Here is a 19953-nt window from a genome sequence, read left to right as displayed (position 1 = left end):
GAATAGGCTTTGTCGTGCCCCCAGACTCTCTTGGTGTGTTTGGACCATTCTAGTTCATTGTTGATGTGGACACCAAGGAGCTAGAGCTCTCACCTGCTCCACTACAGCCCTGTCGATGAGAATGGGGGCGTGCCAGTCCTACTTTTCCTGTAGTCCACAATCATCTCCTTAGTCTTGGTTACGTTGAGGGATAGTGTTATTCTAACACCACCCGGCCAGGTCTCTGACCTCCTCCCTATAGGCTGTCTTGTTGTTGTCGGTGATCAAGCCTACCACTGTGTCATCTTCAAACTTAATGATGGTATTGGAGTCGTGCCTGGTGCAGAACAGGGAGTACAGGAGGGGCTGAGCACACACCCCTGGGGAGCTCCAGTGTTGAGGATCAGCATGGCAGATATGTGTTGCTACCTACCCTCACCACCTGGGGTGGTCCGTCAGATGTTCAAAATCCAGTTGCAGAGGGAGTCCCAGGATCCTTAGTTTAGTGATGAGCTTTGAGGGTACTATGGTGTTGAACTCTGAGCTGTAGTCAATGAATAGCATTCTCACATAAGTGTTCCTTTTGTCCAGGTGGGAAAGGGCAGTGTGGAGTGCAATAGAGATTGCATCATCTGTGGATCTGTTTGGGCGGTATGCAAATCAGAGTGGGTCTAGTGTTTCTGGGATAATGGTGTTGATGTGAGCCATTACCAGCCTTTCAAAGCACTTCATGCATACGGACGTGAGTGATACTTGTCTGTAGTCATTTAGGCAGGTTGCCTTTGTGTTCTTGGGCACAGGGACTATGGTGGTCTGCTTGAAACATGTTGGTATTACAGTCAATCAGGGACATGTTGAAAATGTCAGTGAAGACACCTGCCAGTTGGTCAGCACATGCCCAGAGTACACGCCTGGTAATCCATCTGGCCCCGCAGCCTTGTGTATGTTGACCTGTCTAAAGGTCTTAATCACGTGTAGATGATCACACAGTCATCCAGAACAGCTGATGCTCTCATGCATGCCTCAGTTTTGCTTGCCTCAGCGAGCATAGAAGTGATTTAGTCGTCTGGTAGGCTTGTGTCACTGCGCAGCTCGCGGCTGTGCTTCCCTTTGTAGTCTGCTAGAGTTTGCAAGCCCTGCCACATAAGACGAGCATCGGAGCCAGTGTAGTATGATTCAATCTTAGCCTATATTGCCGCTTTGCCTGTTTGATGGTTAGTCGCAGGGCATAGCAGGATTTCTTGTAAGCTTCCGGGTTAGAGTCCTGCACCTTGAAAGCGGCAGCTCTACCCTTTAGCTCAGTGTGAATGTTGCCTGTAATCCATGGCTTCTGGTTGGGGTATGTACGTACAACCACTGTGGGGACAACATCCTCCATTGCACTTCTTTATGAAGCCCGTAACTGATGTGGTGTACTCCTCAATGCCATCGGAAGAATCCCAGAACATGTTCCAGTCTGTGATAGCAAAACAGTCTTGTAGATTAGCATCTGACCACGATTTTGAATCAATTCCATCAAATGGAAAGGGAATGGTTATCAACTGATGTTTTGCTGTGGCGCAGGCCTAAAATTCTTCTTTCACAACTGATCTGGCTTCATACCGAATCCATTCTAACCATAAGTTAGAATCCCCATAACCTGTTTCTACCTCAATCACTTCCTTAAGATCTTTCATCTGAACTATCCACACCGGCCCTTGGCTCTGGACATCTCCACGGTCAGTATCTGCTTTGTCAGGGGATCTGCTTGTTTTCTGGCTGACTATAGAGCTATCATCTGTCCTAACTTCTTCTATCCGGAATGGCACTAGGTTATCAACTGATACCCTTACTTTCACTATACTCCATCTCCTTCCATACAGGGTATGTGGATTTATGTTGCCCTCTCTCTCTGTGTGAGCTATAACCTGTTTCCATGAACTACACAGGGACTTGCACAGATATCTACCATAATGGCTCATAGTCCTAGACTGCCAAGGAGTCAGAGACCCCATTTGGTCTACATAGAACTCCACTGAGACATCCTTCCCAATCTCACTCTCACTTCCTGTTTATCCAGATCAAGTGATCACGTATGCTTGGTTAATGCTTGATCTCTTATGCTTGGTTAATACAAAATCCTCATCGTCTAACTATGTGTCAAGTTACCACCTTCTGAATTCTCAGATTGGTCATGGTGTATTTAGAAATATTGCTCCCACAATAAGACCGCTAAGACCAATCAGCACTCATGTAAAGCCCCACCCTTTCCCGGAGAACATATCCTCTATGAACACCCACAGGGATGACAAGACTGGATCAGGGAATCTTCATTAGAGAGATGACCCCGAACCCTGTTGGTTACGGTTCTCCCTCTAACACTGTGATTGTTCGACAGTGTCAGTGTGTTTTACCCTTTTGCAGTGTGTGATATAAACCCAATAGCTCTTTCAGCTATTCTTAAATAAGCTGTCACCAGGAGTACTTGGACATGGCCCTTCCCAACGGGGCTGAAATACCGTCTATTCTCCTCAGGGACTGGATTCAGTGAATCACCTTCTCCTGTAATTCACCTGTAGTGCATAAAATCTTGGACATACAGGTTTGGTTAACAAACAGTTTCTCATTTGTTCTATCTTTAACTTCTATGCCTACTTGTTAGCGAAATTGGTTTTATTAGTTTATTATCCAATAGGCCACAAAGTGTCCTATCCTAGGCCCCCCTAGGCCCCGTCCTATCCTAGACCACAACTTACCCATCCCCCCTTTGATTGCTGGCTCTGCCCAGGTAACAACCTTGCCTATTCTAAACAATGACTTAGGTAAGATTAGTAAATTATCCTTATGTTCTGTCATTATCATGTAGGAGTGCCCCTTTCATTCTCCACATGTCCAATTCTCCCTTGGGCGTCCATTCATGTCTATCCTGTATCAATTCACTGTCAAGTGTCTTATCTACTTTAAGAGTTATCTGTGCTGCTTTGTATGTTCTTAAATATACACTGCTCAAAAAAATAAAGGGAAAGCTAAAATAACACATCCTAGATCTGAATTAATGGAATATCCTTATTGAATACTTTTTTCTTTACATAGTTGAATGTGCTGACAACAAAATCACACAAAAATGATCAATGGAAATCAAATTTATCAACCCATGGAGGTCATGATTTGGAGTCACACTCAAAATTAAAGTGGAAAACCACACTACAGGCTGATCCAACTTTGATGTAAAGTCCTTAAAACAAGTCCAAATGAGGCTCAGTAGTGTGTGTGGCCTCCACATGCCTGTATGACCTCCCTACAACGCCTGGGCATGCTACTGGTGAGGTGGCGGATGGTCTCCTGAGGGATCTCCTCCCAGACCTGGACTAAAGCATCCGCCAACTCCTGGACAGTCTGTGGTGCAACGTGGCGTTGGTGGATGGAGCGAGACATGATGTCCCAGATGTGCTCAATTGGATTCAGGTCTGGGGAACGGGCGGGCCAGTCCATAGCATCAATGCCTTCCTCTTGCAGGAACTGCTGACACACTCCAGCCACATGAGGTCTACCATTGTCTTGCATTAGGAGGAACCCAGGGCCAAACGCACCAACATATGGTCTCACAGGGGGTCTGAGGGTCTCATCTCGGTACCTAATGGCAGTCAGGCTAACTCTGGCGAGCACATGGAGGGCTGTGCAGCCACCCAAAGAAATGCCACCCCACACCATGACTGACCCACCGCCAAACCGGTCATGCTGGAGGATGTTGCAGGCAACAGAATGTTTTCCACGGCATCTCCAGACTGTCACGTCTGTCACATGTGCTCAGTGTGAACCTGCTTTCATCTGTGAAGAGCACAGGGCGCCTGTGGCGAATTTGCCAATCTTGGTGTTCTCTGGCAAATGCCAAACGTCCTGCACGGTGTTGGGCTGTAAGCACAACCCCCACCTGTGGATGTCGGGCCCTCATACCACCCTCATGGAGTCTGTTTCTGACCGTTTGAGCAGACACATGCACATTTGTGGCCTGCTGGAGGTCATTTTGCAGGGCTCTGGCAGTGCTCCTCCTGCTCCTCCTTGCACACAGGTGGATGTAGCGGTCCTGCTGCTGGGTTGTTGCCCTCCTACGGCCTCCTCCACATCTCCTGATGTACTGGCTTGTCTCCTGGTAGCGCCTCCATGCTCTGGACACTACGCTGACAGACACAGCAAACCTTCTTGCCACAGCATGCATTGATGTGCCATCCTGGATGAGCTGCACTACCTGAGCCACTTGTGTGGGTTGTAGACTCTGTCTCATGCTACCACTAGAGTGAAAGCACTGCTAGCATTCAAAAGTGACCAAAACATCAGCCAGGAAGCATAGGAACTGAGAAGTGGTCTGTGGTCACCACCTGCAGAACCACTCCTTTATTGGGGGTGTCTTGCTAATTGCCTATAATTTCCACCTATTGTCTATTCCATTTGCACAACAGCATGTGAAATTTATTGTCAATCAGTGTTGCTTCCCGAAGTGGACAGTTTGATTTCACAGAAGTGTGATTGACATGGATTGACATTGTGTTGTTTAAGTGTTCCCTTTATTTTTTTGAGCAGTGTAAATATATGTATCTATTTAAACAGTAACCCTTTTCTCTCCTTTCTTATTTCACAGACACTAGTCAATGCTACTATTTCGGTGTCACCCCTATCTTGCTTATTTCCTGGCCCCTTCTCCTCTCTGCTCTCAAACCTTCAAGGTCTCAGCAGTGCGGGGAGGGCTCCTCTGTCTGCCCTTTTTCCCTATCTGTCTGTAGCTCTTTCTCATAACAGTCAGTAACAAATAGGTGTTGTTTCCAAATATTACCTAAGTGTCTCACTGTTTGGCCTTATCTGAACTCATGTATTATAGAGAGAAAAACATGTTTATGGTGGCAATAACCTTAATCAACCTATCAATAATCCTGAATCACTACTAATCACTATTTATCTATCTCAATGTATTTTCCTGCCCTATTTGCTTAAAATATTTCCTGTCCAAACCTCAATGTACCATATCTTCCCCTATTTACTATTGATGATAAATAGGATTTTTGTTCCTGTTGTATCTACCAAATCAATAATAGCCAATTCGAAACCCGCACAGTCAGTGTTTTAAAACAGAATCCTGAACCTCTTCATCTTCCTCACTAGTCTATTTCCTTGCTCCCTATAATTTGTCTGAATGCCTCTATCTCACTCAATCGCTCCCTTCAAGATTACAGTCCGTCTGCGGTCAGTCCCCCAAAATTCTTTATAGGAATATCCTGTCATTAGATACCCACAACTGTGATTAGCATGCACTGTCCCTTTAAAATAAAATGAACTAACCTGCAATCCCCTTTACCAGCCGGACATGGTTCCCCGTAATGGAAACGGATAATGTTTAGAATACGTTAACTTCTCGTCCAAATTCACTGTTACCTAAACAATCAAACCAAAAATCAATAACCGGGAACTATTACAAAACTTTTACGATACAACTATTCAGATCTCCCTTTCTTATAGCCAAATATAGCCCAGTGAACGCCACCAATCAGTGATGGCCACCTAGCAATTGTGTTGCTAGTTTTAGCATCTATTCAGACTACCCTGACAATATTCAGCTACTTTTAAAAATGTTTTGGGAACTTTTAGAAACTTTTGAAAAGTGACTCAAAGCTATAATGCATGCATTTTCCATCTAAATGACACAAACAATTTTCTCTGTCACCCTCAGTCACAACCTCATTGCCTGGCTGCAAACGTGCATTGTGTGTGAGGTCAGCAACAGGCGCTCAGCCCGTGCCTAGGCAGCAGTAACTTCAGCCAATTGCAAATCATTGTTGGCTGATAGCAGCAACAGTAGTATGGGTTCGATAAGCCAAATCCAATTTATCACAAATGTTGGATGTTGAATAGAACTTTCAACATCTCTTAATCAAAATTTTACTTCCAGAAGTACAGAAAAGAGTGTACCTGAACAACGGTCAAATCAATCTGAGTAACTTTACTGTGTATTCAACGTAATGACACAGTTTTACGTTATCTCGCAACAATTCAACCTGCCTCTCGGCAAAGATATACCCCTTACTCGGATTGAGTTCTACTTGAATTCTACCGTAAAAGTAAAATCAAACTCTACTCCAAAATTTAAAGTACCATGTACTTCACTAAATGTATAGTGTATGTCAGTCAATCCATAAGAATAAAAACATTTCGATGGGCACAACTCTATCGTAATTATCTCTTGGTTATTATTTAGAATCCATTAGATTTAGGTAACTTTCTCTTCTGTGATTCAGCATTTTGAATACGACTCCATTCCCAATACGTTATTCCAGAGGGCTATTTAGGCAAGACAGTGTCTTCCAATGACATCGCCCCGCTATTATTCAGAATGGATTGGTCTTTAGAATATATTGGATATATATACTGGATATATTGGGGCGGTATGGTCTGGATATTTTGGGGCGGTATCGTCTGGATATATTGGGGCGGTATCGTCTGGATATATTGGGGCGGTATGGTCTGGATATATTGGGCGGTATCGTCTGGATATATTGTATCGTCTGGATATATTAGGCGGTATCGTCTGGATATATTGGGGCGGTATGGTCTGGATATATTGGGGCGGTATCGTCTGGATATATTGGGCGGTATCGTCTGGATATTTTGGGCGGTATGGTCTGGATATTTTGGGCGGTATCGTCTGGATATATTGGGGCGGTATGGTCTGGATATTTTGGGGCGGTATGGTCTGGATATTTTGGGGCGGTATCGTCTGGATATATTGGGGCGGTATCGTCTGGATATATTGGGGCGGTATCGTCTGGATATTTTGGGACGGTATGGTCTGGATATATTGGGGCGGTATCGTCTGGATATTTTGGGGCGGTATCGTCTGGATATATTGGGGCGGTATCGTCTGGATATATTGGGGCGGTATGGTCTGGATATTTTGGGACGGTATGGTCTGGATATATTGGGGTGTTATCGTCTGGATATTTTGGGGCGGTATCGTCTGGATATATTGGGGCGGTATCGTCTGGATATTTTGGGGCGGTATCATCTGGATATATTGGGGTGGTATGGTCTGGATATTTTGGGGCGGTATGGTCTGGATATTTTGGGGCGGTATGGTCTGGATATATTGGGGCGGTATGGTCTGGATATTTTGGGACGGTATGGTCTGGATATATTGGGGCGGTATGGTCTGGATATTTTGGGACGGTATGGTCTGGATATTTTGGGACGGTATGGTCTGGATATATTGGGGCGGTATGGTCTGGATATTTTGGGACGGTATGGTCTGGATATTTTGGGACGGTATGGTCTGGATATATTGGGACGGTATGGTCTGGATATTTTGGGACGGTATCGTCTGTGGATCTTCTGGGATGGTATCGTCTGGACATATTGGGGCGGTATGGTCTGGATATTTTGGGGCGGTATCGTCTGGATATTTTGGGGCGGTATGGTCTGTGGATCTACTGGGAAGGTATCGTCTGGATATATTGGGGCGGTATGGACTGGATATTTTGGGGCGGTATCGTCTGGATATTTTGGGGCGGTTATCGTCTGGATATTTTGGGGCGGTATCGTCTGTGGATCTACTGGGACGGTATCGTCTGGATATATTGGGGCGGTATCGTCTGTGGATCTACTGGGGCGGTATCGTCTGGATATATTGGGGCGGTATCGTCTGTGGATCTACTGGGGCGGTATCGTCTTGATATATTGAGGAGGTATGGTCTGCGGGATGGATCTACTGGGGTGGTATCGTCTGGATATATTGGGGCAGTATCGTCTGTGGATCTACTGGGGCTCGTCTGGATATATTGGGGCGGTATCATCTGTGGATCTATTGGGGCGGTATGGTCTGGATATATTGGGGTATCATATGTGGATCTATTGGTCTGTGGATCTATTAGGGCGGTATGGTCTGGATATATTGGGGCGGTATGGTCTGGATCTATTGGGGCGGTATCATCTGTGGATCTATTGGGGCGGTATGGTCTGGATATATTGGGGCGGTATCATCTGTGGATCTATTGGGGCGGTATGGTCTGGATATATTGGGGCGGTATCGTCTGGATATATTGGGGCGGTATCGTCTGGATATATTGGATATCGTCTGGATATATTGGGGCGGTATGGTCTGGATATATTGGGCGGTATCGTCTGGATATATTGGGGCGGTATCGTCTGGATATTTTGGGGCGGTATGGTCTGGATATTTTGGGGCGGTATCGTCTGGATATGGTCTGGATATTTTGGGGCGGTATGGTCTGGATATATTGGGGCGGTATGGTCTGGATATATTGGGGCGGTATCGTCTGGATATATTGGGGCGGTATCGTCTGGATATTTTGGGGCGGTATGGTCTGGATATATTGGGGCGGTATCGTCTGGATATCGTCTGGATATATTGGTATCGTCTGGATATATTGGGGCGGTATCGTCTGGATATTTTGGGACGGTATGGTCTGGATATATTGGGGTGTTATCGTCTGGATATTTTGGGGCGGTATCGTCTGGATATATTGGGGCGGTATCGTCTGGGGGCGGTATCATCTGGATATATTGGGGTGGTATGGTCTGGATATTTTGGGGCGGTATGGTCTGGATATTTTGGGGCGGTATGGTCTGGATATTTTGGGACGGTATGGTCTGGATATATTGGGGCGGTATGGTCTGGATATTTTGGGACGGTATGGTCTGGATATTTTGGGGTCTGGTATGGTCTGGATATTTTGGGTATGGTCGGTATGGTCTGGATATTTTGGGACGGTATGGTCTGGATATTTTGGGACGGTATGGTCTGGATATATTGGGACGGTATGGTCTGGATATTTTGGGGCGGTATGGTCTGTGGATCTACTGGGAAGGTATCGTCTGGATATATTGGGGCGGTATGGTCTGTGGATCTACTGGGAAGGTATCGTCTGGATATATTGGGGCGGTATGGTCTGTGGATTTACTGGGACGGTATCGTCTGTGGATCTTCTGGGATGGTATCGTCTGGACATATTGGGGCGGTATGGTCTGGATATTTTGGGGCGGTATCGTCTGGATATTTTGGGCGGTATGGTCTGTGGATCTACTGGGAAGGTATCGTCTGGATATATTGGGCGGTATGGACTGGATATTTTGGGCGGTATCGTCTGGATATTTTGGGCGGTTATCGTCTGGATATTTTGGGGCGGTATCGTCTGTGGATCTACTGGGACGGTATCGTCTGGATATATTGGGGCGGTATCGTCTGTGGATCTACTGGGGCGGTATCGTCTGGATATATTGGGCGGTATCGTCTGTGGATCTACTGGGGCGGTATCGTCTTGATATATTGAGGAGGTATGGTCTGAATAATTTGGTGCGGTATCGTCAGTGGATCTACTGGGGTGGTATCGTCTGGATATATTGGGGCAGTATCGTCTGTGGATCTACTGGGGCGGTATCGTCTGGATATATTGGGGCGGTATCATCTGTGGATCTATTGGGGCGGTATGGTCTGGATATATTGGGGCGGTATCATATGTGGATCTATTAGGGCGGTGTCATATGTGGATCTATTAGGGCGGTATGGTCTGGATATATTGGGGCGGTATGGTCTGGATCTATTGGTATCATCTGTGGATCTATTGGGCGGTATGGTCTGGATATATTGGGGCGGTATCATCTGTGGATCTATTGGGGCGGTATGGTCTGGATATATTGGGGCGGTATCATCTGTGGATCTATTGGGGCGGTATGGTCTGGATATATTGGGGCGGTATCATCTGTGGATCTATTGGGGCGGTATGGTCTGCATATATTGGGGCGGTATCGTCTGAATATATTGGGGTGGCATTATCTGTGAATCAATTGGGGGGAACATTGCTTTAAGTAAATATAAATAGTGCTATAGCGTTGAACTTCTGCGACACTATACTCAATCTCTCTTCCTCCTTCACTCTCATCATCTTTTTCCTCTCTCTCATATCTCTCTTTCTTTCTCTCTCCATTACCCTCTCTCTCAAATCAAAACAACCAAAGTGTATTGGTCCTGTACACAGATTTGCAGATGTTATCTCAGGTGCAGTGAAATGCTTGTGTTTCCAGCTCCAACAGTGCAGTAATATCTAGCAATACCCCTTCCAAACATGTAATATCTAGCAATACCCCTTCCAAACATTTAATATCAAGTAATACCCCTTCCAAACATTTAATATCTAGTAATACCCCTTCCAAACATTTAATATCTAGCAATACCCCTTCCAAACATTTAATATCAAGCAATAGCCCTTCCAAACATGTAATATCTAGCAATAGCCCTTCCAAACATGTAATATCTAGCAATACCCCTTCCAAACATTTATATAAAGAAGAAATATCAGAACGAGCAATGTCAGAGTCTGGAATGGAAGTAAACATGTATAAATGGTGTGTATAGACAGTATATGAATAGAAAAGTTATGTACAGCAGTAGCTTTTTAAGATGAGCCATGACTAGAATACAGTATATACATATCAAGTGGATAAAACAGTTAACATTATTAAAGTGACCAGTGCTCAATGACTATGTACATAGGGAAGCAGTCTCTGAGGTGCAGGCCAGAGTACCGGGTGGTAGCCGGTAGTGATTAAGCTGTTTTTCAGTCTCTCAGTCCCAGCTTTGATGCACCTGTACTTTCTCCGCCTTCTTGATGGTAGCGGGGTGAAAAGGCTGTGGCTCGGGTGAATGAAATCTTTGATCTCTCTCTCTCTCTTTCTCTCTCTCTCAGAATCAGACGACTCGGGGGCAGAAGCGGGAGTACCCTCACTTGGCCGTGCACAATATGACATCAGAGGGGGCGTACGTGGGTCAGCACTCCCAGGGGCTGGGGGGTCAGTACGCTGACTACTTCAAGAAGAAGAGAATCTAGAGATGACCTCTGAACCTCTGCACCCTATCTCCTAAACCATACAGTACATACACAGTCTCAGCTTTAGTGTTGTATGATGTTGGTATACACACAGACACACACAAGGCAGACTGACACACACACACACACACACACTATGTTGCTTTTGTCCTGTGCAAGCCTTAACTCTTAACTCAGTTGGTGTAAATGTTTCTTGACTAATAATGTACATTGTTTCTAATGTATGTGAGCTGCTTCTGTATTTTAGGGTCAGTCAGTCTGCCTTGTTGAAGGCCAGTCAGTGTGTAGTCAGGTTTCCCTCTCTCTGTTTCTATCACTCTGTTTCTAATCGCTTTTCTACAAACGGGGGAAACTGGCCAGTGTTGCAGACAGAGTTGATTTGATGGCTCACTTTAACTGACATGTTTTTCTCTTCAGTGTCTTTCTCTTTTTCTGATTGCCTAAGCTCTCCTTTTATCTCTCTTTGTGGAGACCTTGATGTAGTGTGTGTGTGTTGTGTCGTAAGTGTAGGAGTGAGCAGCCATTTGCAGGGTAGAAGAAGGCAGGGCTACCCTGGAAACTCAGAGACACAGGGAGAGGGATGTCTCATCACTGCTTTTAACCTTGAACAATGGACACTTATAGACTCCTATTGGTGTGGTGTACTAGGAAATGAATGGACACATAACTTGGTACCTTATAGACATGACAATAGTCACTGAGTGGACACCTCTTTGGGTCGATATAGCCATGTATTATAACTAGCTAGTGGATGGACATTTCCAAGACCTAGGCCTTCTTCTTATGGCTCTGTGTATGATAGCTACAGGGTGGAAACCTTTTTACTGTTTATAATGGCTGTCGTTTTCTGTAGGGGCCATTGAACAGTGGCTCAGTCGAGGAACAGAAGAGGTTCCCAGGCTCCCCTCTTCTTTTTCTGCTGTTCTTTTAAATGACCTTTCTGGACGGGAAGCGCTGTGGAGACACAAACCAACCAACTTTAATACTGCTTCATAAACTGCCATTAGAAATGAAACAGGAAACAGAAAAATTCAGGAGAGTAGCCATGTTGAATTATCTCAGAGTAATTTCCATTTTGATTCCGTCAATTCAGAAAGTAAAAGATGACCGTCAACTTTCATCAAGCCATGAATCGAATTGAAATGAATCACCTTGAGATTCACGTGGTACAGCAGGGGTAGGCAACCCTGTTCCTGGAGTGCTAAAGGCAGTGTAGGATTTTATTCCGGCACCACACCTGACCAGCTGGGCTAATTGATCAGTTCAGTGATTGACTAAATTAAACACACCTGGTCTTGCAGGTCGTTTACATCAAAAACGTGCTTGCGGCACTTCAGGACCAGGCTTGCCTACTACCCCTGTGGTACAGTGACAAAGCACTGAAACCCAACCCTTGTGGACTGACGGGGGGTTTTAGAGGTACGAAGGGCATGGGATGAGGGACTTAGTACCATGTTAAGTACTGGCACAGGTCTTCAGCCTTAGACCCAGGCAATAACAACAGCTACTGTACCAATTAATATCACAATGCCAACATGAGGGCATACAAGGGCATTGCCGCTCAATGTGTAGTGTGCTACAATCAAACTGTCAGTTTCTTTCTCTCTTCATCTTTCTTCCTCTCCTTTTCTCTCTATCTGATCCCTAATCTCTCTCTAATCTATCTGTTTTCATCCTTCACTCTGAGTTGAAAAAGCGGCATTCTCCTGTGTCACGTGACTTGAAGTACTGATGTTTTTAGTGGTGTCCTATATCATGCTCTTAACGGGCAAAGCTGTAACATATTTTAAACCCTTTCAGTGCTGTGTTACACTGGCTTAGAGCCATACTTTTACTTGTACTGTGTGTGTATGTTGGACTTGGCTTTTCCAGCCAGTTGATTGCTAGCTTCAACCACATCTTTAAAAGGCAATGCTTAGAAGTGTGTGTGTGTGTGTGTGTGTGAGAGAGACTGTAGGAAGCTGTCTCAGTCAGTGTCTGTAAAAGGCAGGTCATAATGTCTGTCTGTAGTCAGGCACTTTAAGCCAGTCTGTGTTGTTTTAATGGCCCTCCGGTGATTTAATTAGCCTTTTTTCTCTAAGCCATTACCGGGTGTGCCATAGTGCTATGCAGAGCTGTGCCTGTGTGTTTTCTGACCTGCTCATATTCCTTCTTTGCCTAATAGCAGGTCCATATGCTTTTATAGGATTTCAGTGTACTGTATGTAGTCTGAGTTTGTGTGTGAATAAGTTGTGTGCGTTTAATAACCTGCTTTTGGCAGGTATGAGGGGAACAGACAGCAGAGAGGGAGAAAGAGAGGAGTGGGAGAGAGAAAGGAAAGAAAGAGGAGAGTGGGAGAGAGAGAAAGAAAGGAGAGTGGGAGAGAGAGAGAGAGAGGAGAGTGGGAGAGAAAGAGGAGAGAGAGTAGAGAAAGAGAGGAGTGGGAGAGAGAGAGGAGAGTGGGAGAGAGAGAGAGAAAGAAAGGAGAGTGGGAGAGAGAGAGAAAGAAAAGGAGTGGGAGAGAGAAAGAGAGGAGAGTGGGAGAGAAAGAGGAGAGAGAGTAGAGAAAGAGGAGAGTGAGAGAGAAAGAGGAGAGAGAGTAGAGAAAGAGGAGAGTGGGAGAGAGAGAGAGGAGAGTGGGAGAGAAAGAGAGGAGAGTGGGAGAGAGGAGAGTGGGAGAGAGAGGAGTGGGAGAGAGAAAGAGAGGAGAGTGGGAGAGCGAGAAAGAGAGGGACAGAGAAAAACAGCTCCAGCTGCTAGCACAGTCTGTGTTTATTCATTTGGCGTTCCATTTTGATGAGTCTTTTTTTCCCTGTCTGTGTGCACATGTGCGTGCGTGCATTTAGCGGAGGTCTCTTATGGTATGCTCCAGGTCTGTTACCATATAATATTGTGATGATAGTCAGCACAGATACCTCATTACCTCTGCATGACATCTCTCTGACTCCTCTTAGAAGTGTTCCCTTTAGTATTGCATGTACACTGAGTATACCAGACATTAGGAACACCTTCCTAATAATGACTTGCACCCCCCCTCAGAACAGGACTCTACACGGTGTTGAAAGCGTTCCACAGGGATAATGGCCCATGTTGACTCCAATGCTTCCCACAGTTGTGTCAAATTGGCTGGATGTTTTGGGTAGTGGACCATTCTTGATACACATGTTTTTTTGACACAATAAAACTTGTGTGCCTGGCACCTACAACCATAATCAGTTCAAAGACACTTAAATGTTTTGCCCATTCACCCTCTGAATGGCACACATACACTGTAGCAAAGCTTAAAACTCCTGTCTCCTCCCCTTCATCTACACTGATTGAAAGAGCAGTGTTTTGTACACTCGGTGTATAGCGTTGATGATGTTACAGGTTTTAAAGCAAGCCCTGGTTAAAGGGGAGAATGAGAATCAGCCTCAAGGGCCAGAGTGCTTTTAGTTTTGCTAGAACCAGTGACCTGACCAGAGATTGAAGGGTTAAGGGATTTCCCATCTACAGTAACAATCAAAAGTTTAGACACACCTACTCATTCAAGGGTTTTTCTTTATTTTTTATAATAGTGACGACATCACAACTTTGAAATAACACATATGGTATCATGTAGTAACCAAAAAAAGTGTTAAACAAATCAATATTTATATTTGAGATTCTATACTGTAGCCACCCTTTGCCTTTAATAACAGCTTTGCACATTATTGGCACTCTCAACTAGCTTCATGAGGTAGTCACCTGGAATGCATTTCAATTAACAGGTGTGCCTTGTTAAAAGTTAAGAAGGAAATAAATTCCACAAATTAATGCATTTGAGACAATCAGTTGTGCTGTGACAAGGTAGAGGTGGTATACAGAGGATAGCCCTATTTGGTAAAATACCAAGTCCATATTATGGTAAGAATAGCTCAAATAAGCAAAGAGAAACGATAGTCCATCATTACATTAAAGACATGAAGGTCAGTCAATCCAGAAAATTACAAGAACTTTGAAAGTGTCTTCAAGTGCAGTCGCAAAAACCATCAAGCGCTATGAGTAAACTGGCTCTCATGAGGACCACCACAGGAAAGGAAGACCCAGAGTTACATCTGCTGCAGCAGATAAGTTCATTAGTCCAAATTTGAGAATTTTATTTTCAACCGCTGTGTCTTTGTGAGGCGCAGAATAGGTGAACGGATGATCTCCGCAAGTGTGGTTCCCACAGTGAAGCATGGAGGAGATGTGATGGTGTGGGTGTTGCTTTGCTGGTGTCACTGATTTATTTAAAATTCAAGGCACACTTAACCAGCATGGCAACCACAGCATTCTGCAGCGATATGCCATCCCATCTGGTTTGCTCTTAGTGGGACTATCATTTGTTTTTCAACAGGACAATAAGCCAACACACCTCCAGGCTGTGTACAGGATATTTGACCAAGAAGGAGAGTGATGGAGTGCTGCATCAGTTGACCTGGCCTCCACAATCACCTGACCTCAATCCAATTGGGATGGTTTGGGATGAGTTGGACCGCAGAGTGAAGGAAAAGCAGCCAACAAGTGCTCAGTATATGTGGGAACTCCTTCAAGACTGTTGGAAAATCATTCCAGGTGAAGCTGGTTGAGAGAATGCCAAGAGTGTGCAAAACTGTTATCAAGGCAAAAGGTGGCTACTTTGAAGAATCTAAATATATACATATATAGATTTCTAATTTTGTCTGTCATAGTTGAAGTGTACCTATGATGAAAATTACAGGCCTCTCATCTTTTTAAGTGGAAGAACTTGCACAATTGGTGGCTGACTAAATACTTTTTTGCCCCACTGTATTTTGATTACTACATGATTCCTTATGCGTTATTTGATAATTATTCTACAATGTAGAAAACAGTATAAAAAAAATAATTAAACTGAGTAGGTGTGTCCAAACTTTCGACTGGTACTGTATATCGGTTGTGCCCATCTTTGCATGTTGACATCTAGGTGTATTGTTATATTCATTGGAAACAAGGTACACGGTCAGTGTTGTAGGAGAATCAGCTAGTTTGATGTGTCTGTAGGCTGCGTTGACACAACAATGTTGGTACTACACTGGGTGAGCACAAAGAGTGAGCCTGTGCCTAGGGTACTGAACCGTGTGTGTGTGTGTGTGTGTGTGTGTGTGAGAGCTTTGCAATACTGAAGTGTTTACGACTGAACAGAATATTTTAAAGGCTTTACAGTCATGGCCAAAAGTTTTGAGAATGACACAAATTAATTTCCACAAAGTTTGCTGCTTCAGTGTCTTTAGATATGTGTCAGATGTTACTATGGAATACTGAAGTATAATTACAGTGTGTCAAAGCCTTTTCTTGACAATTACATTAAGTTGACGCAAAGAGTCAATATTTGCAGTGTTGACCCTTCTTTTTCAAGACCTCTGCATTCCGCCCTGGCATGCTGTCAATTAACTTCTGGGCCACATCCTGACTGGTGGCAGCCCATTCTTGCATAATCAATGCTTGGAGTTTGTCAGAATTTGTGGGGTTTTGTTTGTCCACCCACCTCTTGAGGATTGACCACAAGTTCTCAATGGGATTAAGTTCTGGGGAGTTTCCTGGCCATGGACCCAAAATATCGATGTTTTGTTCCCCGAGCCACTTAGTTATCGCTTTTGCCTTATGGCAAGGTGCTCCATCATGCTGGAAAAGGCATTGTTCGTCACCAAATTGTTCCTGGATGGTTGGGAGAAGTTGCTCTCGGAGGATGTGTTCCATTCTGGCTGTGTTCTTAAGCAAAACTGTGAGTGATCCCACTCCCTTGGCTGAGCAGCAACCCCAAACATGAATGGTCTCAGGATGCTTTACTGTTGGCATGACACAGAACTGATGGTAAGCGCTCACCTTGTCTTCTCCGGACAAGCTTTTTTCCGGATGCCCCAAACAATTAGAAAGGGGATTCAGAGAAAATGACTTTACCCCAGTCCTCAGCGGTCCAATCCCTGTACCTTTTGCAGAATATCAGTCTGTCCCTGATGTTTTTCCTGGAGAGAAGTGGCTTCTTTGCTGCCCTTCTTGACACCAGGGCATCCTCCAAAAGTCTTCGCCTCACTGTGCGTGCAAATGCACTCACACCTGCCTGCTGCCCTTCCTGAGCAAGCTCTGTACTGGTGGTGCCCCGATCCCGCAGCTGAATCAACTTTAGGATATGGTCCTGGCGCTTGCTGGACTTTCTTGGGCGCCCTGAAGCCTTCTTCACAACAATTGAACCACTCTCCTTGAAGTTCTTGATGATCCGATAAATGGTTGATTTAGGTGCAATCTTACTGGCAGCAATATCCTTGCCTGTGAAGCCCTTTTTGTGCAAAGCAATGATGACGGCAGGTGTTTCCTTGCAGGTAACCATGGTCGACAGAGGAAGAACAATGATTCCAATCACCACCCTCCTTTTGAAGCTTCCAGGCTGTTATTCGAACTCGATCAGCATGACAGAGTGATCTTCAGCCTTGTCGTCGTCAACACTCACACCTGTGTTAACAAGAGAATCACTGACATGATGTCAGCTGGTCCTTTTGTGGCAGGGTTGAAATGCAGTGGAAATGTTTTTGGGGGATTCAGTTCATTTGCATGGCAAAGAGGGACTTTGCAATTCATCTGATCACTCTTCATAACATTCAGGAGTATATGCAAATTTCCATCATACAAACTGAGGCAGCAGACTTTGTGAAAATTAATGTGTCATTCAAAACTTTTGGCCACGACTGTAGACCCAGATTGGGTGTGCTATTTGCTTTCTACTGTTTGTTTTTTAAAGTATGTGGACTATTTCTGACATGAAATCTCTACCGTAGATTTTGCAATATTTTATAATACAACTACGTTGATATTGCTTTACTGTGAATAAGCTATTTCTAGATGCAATCAAATTTTAGCATGCATATTTACTGCTGTAATATACAAATATGTTTTCAACAATTAATATTGCGTTTGACACTTTGGAATTTGACACAGAAGGCAAAAAAATACATTTTAGATTTTATTTATTTTAATTGTGTATTTATGTAAATGTTTCCGAGAGTCATTATTTCTTTGTCTTATTCCTCTGAAAAATGTATTTGTTTTCTCTTCTTTATGAGCAGAAAGAATGGTCTTTTACATTCCAGAATAAACATGGACTGTAAACTGAAAAACTATTCTGTGTTGTCTTCTTCTTGCATTGACTATCTCATCCACACATTGTCTGTCCAGCACCTTCTTTACATATGTTCTCAATATCACATTTTCCCTTTTCAACTGTGTTTGCCTACGGTAAAGATACCTGTAAGTCAGTGGAGGCTGGTGGGAGGAGCTATAGGAGGATGGGCTCATTGTAATGGCCGCAATGGAATTAATGGAACGGAGTCAAACGTGGTTTCCATATCTTTGTGTTTGATACCGTTCCATTTACTCCATTCCAGCCCGTCCTCCTATAGCTCCTCCCACCAGCCTCCACTGCTGTAGACCTTACTGGCATATGCATTTCATGAGCTATACAACAATGTCTGTTCTGCTAATTATTTTTCTGTGGTTTACCCTTTTAGATGGTCTCAACACCTTTTTAAGGCTCTGTTCTTCATCTCCTTCCTTCTGTCCTCACACCCCCAATATTGTATATTCAAATAAAGACATGAAATATTGGACATACACATTATGGCTGTACTTAAGAAGCTGATTTGAAATACAAGCGGTTTACAGTAAAGTTTATGTAAAGCTATACTGCCCTCCATTGTCCATCACAGGTACTACTCATCCCAATCCAACAGTATACTATATCCCATACATCGTTGCTCATTGTGTATTTATTTTACTTGTTTTACCTTCTATTATTTTACTCGCTGCATTGTTGGGAAGGGCCCAAATGAAAGCATTTCACTGTTAGTCCACACCTGTTGTTTATGAACAATGTGTAGAATAAAATGTGATTTGATATTTCACCAGTATCCTATATCCTACACATCTGTCACCACTCACAGGGAGGTGGCCTCATGCAGTCAATCCATGGTTAGAATCCTGTTCACTAACATGTCGTTGGCTTTGTCACTGTGACATCTTCACAGTGGCCGTAGCAATCCTTTTCCAGAGTCCATCTTGCACAGGTCCAATCAAGGGCCTCTCTCCCGCTTTTTCTTCGACCCTTTTCTCCATTTTAGAACTGATTATAAGGATACAGGTCCACACATACAAGGCAGAGCTGATCCATTTTGATAAAAGTTGAAAAGGTCAGACTGAGTGGTGGGCCCCAGGTGACAGAGGTGTACACAGCTCAGTGTCACATTCAGCAAGGGGTCAAAGCTCCGTGTTAGCACATGTTTCATTCCATATGCTATGTATGTATTCATGCTTCTACATCTGCATTGCTTGCTGTTTGGGGTTTTAGGCTGGGTTTCTGTACAGCACTTTGAGATATCAGCTGATGTAAGAAGGGCTGTATAAATACATTTCATTTGATGATATTCATCCTTATAGTTTATCTCTAGTATAATATCTCTCAGGGAAAAAAACAGAAGTGTAAATATAGAGGATGTCAAAAACTGCGTGAAAGAAAGTGTCTTGCAGCAGCACTGATTTTGTTGTTTTTTTTGGTCCAGGTCACCATAGTCTGTGACCCTTAACCTTTCACCCTTGACCCCTGGGATTGTATCAGTGGTAGGTAAGGCTTTGCGTAGAGGGTGGTTGCTGTGGTTACAAGCTGTTGTTGGCAAGCATGCGGGTGAACTCGTCGATGAGGCTCTTGAAGGTGATCCTTCTGTCGGGGGTGCTCTCCCAACACTTCCTCATCAGCTCATACACCTGCAAGACAACATGATCATAACTAACGTGAGTTACAGAAACTATTTTAACACCTGCTAGAAAACTAGGCTAGAAACCCCTACCCGAGGTATAACAAAACACAAACATGTCTTCCATATATGAAATGGATGGTTGTGTGAAAATGTTTTTATGCAAAAGTGGTTAAATTGGTAGATATTGTGACACACACCCTTAACTTGAACAGTGCAGAAGAATGCCTGGGGGACAGGAGCACCTAAGCTCATGTAACCCAATATTGCAAGCTTTGGTATTGCTCAAATTCAGAATACAAGTAGTCAGTGCATTTAGAAAGTATTCTGACCCCTTCACTCTTTCCACATTTTGTTACTTGACAGCCTCT

General features: G+C 44.1%; 1 protein-coding gene across 1 annotated transcript in view; it reads left to right on the top strand.

Annotated features, from left to right (window-relative positions):
• The window catches only part of raver2 (ribonucleoprotein, PTB-binding 2), a 154136-nt gene extending 134850 nt beyond the window's left edge, over nt 1-19286 (top strand). The window contains exon 15 of the mRNA XM_064932990.1: nt 10704-19286. Coding sequence (XP_064789062.1) covers nt 10704-10844 — 141 coding nt within the window. The 3' untranslated portion in view covers nt 10845-19286. The remainder of the gene's footprint in view (nt 1-10703) is intronic.
• The last annotated feature ends 667 nt before the right edge of the window (nt 19287-19953 follow it).

Source organism: Oncorhynchus masou, chromosome 24 (assembly GCF_036934945.1).
Source record: "Oncorhynchus masou masou isolate Uvic2021 chromosome 24, UVic_Omas_1.1, whole genome shotgun sequence".
Classification (NCBI taxonomy): domain Eukaryota; kingdom Metazoa; phylum Chordata; class Actinopteri; order Salmoniformes; family Salmonidae; genus Oncorhynchus; species Oncorhynchus masou.
This window is presented reverse-complemented; position numbering and strand designations above follow the sequence as displayed.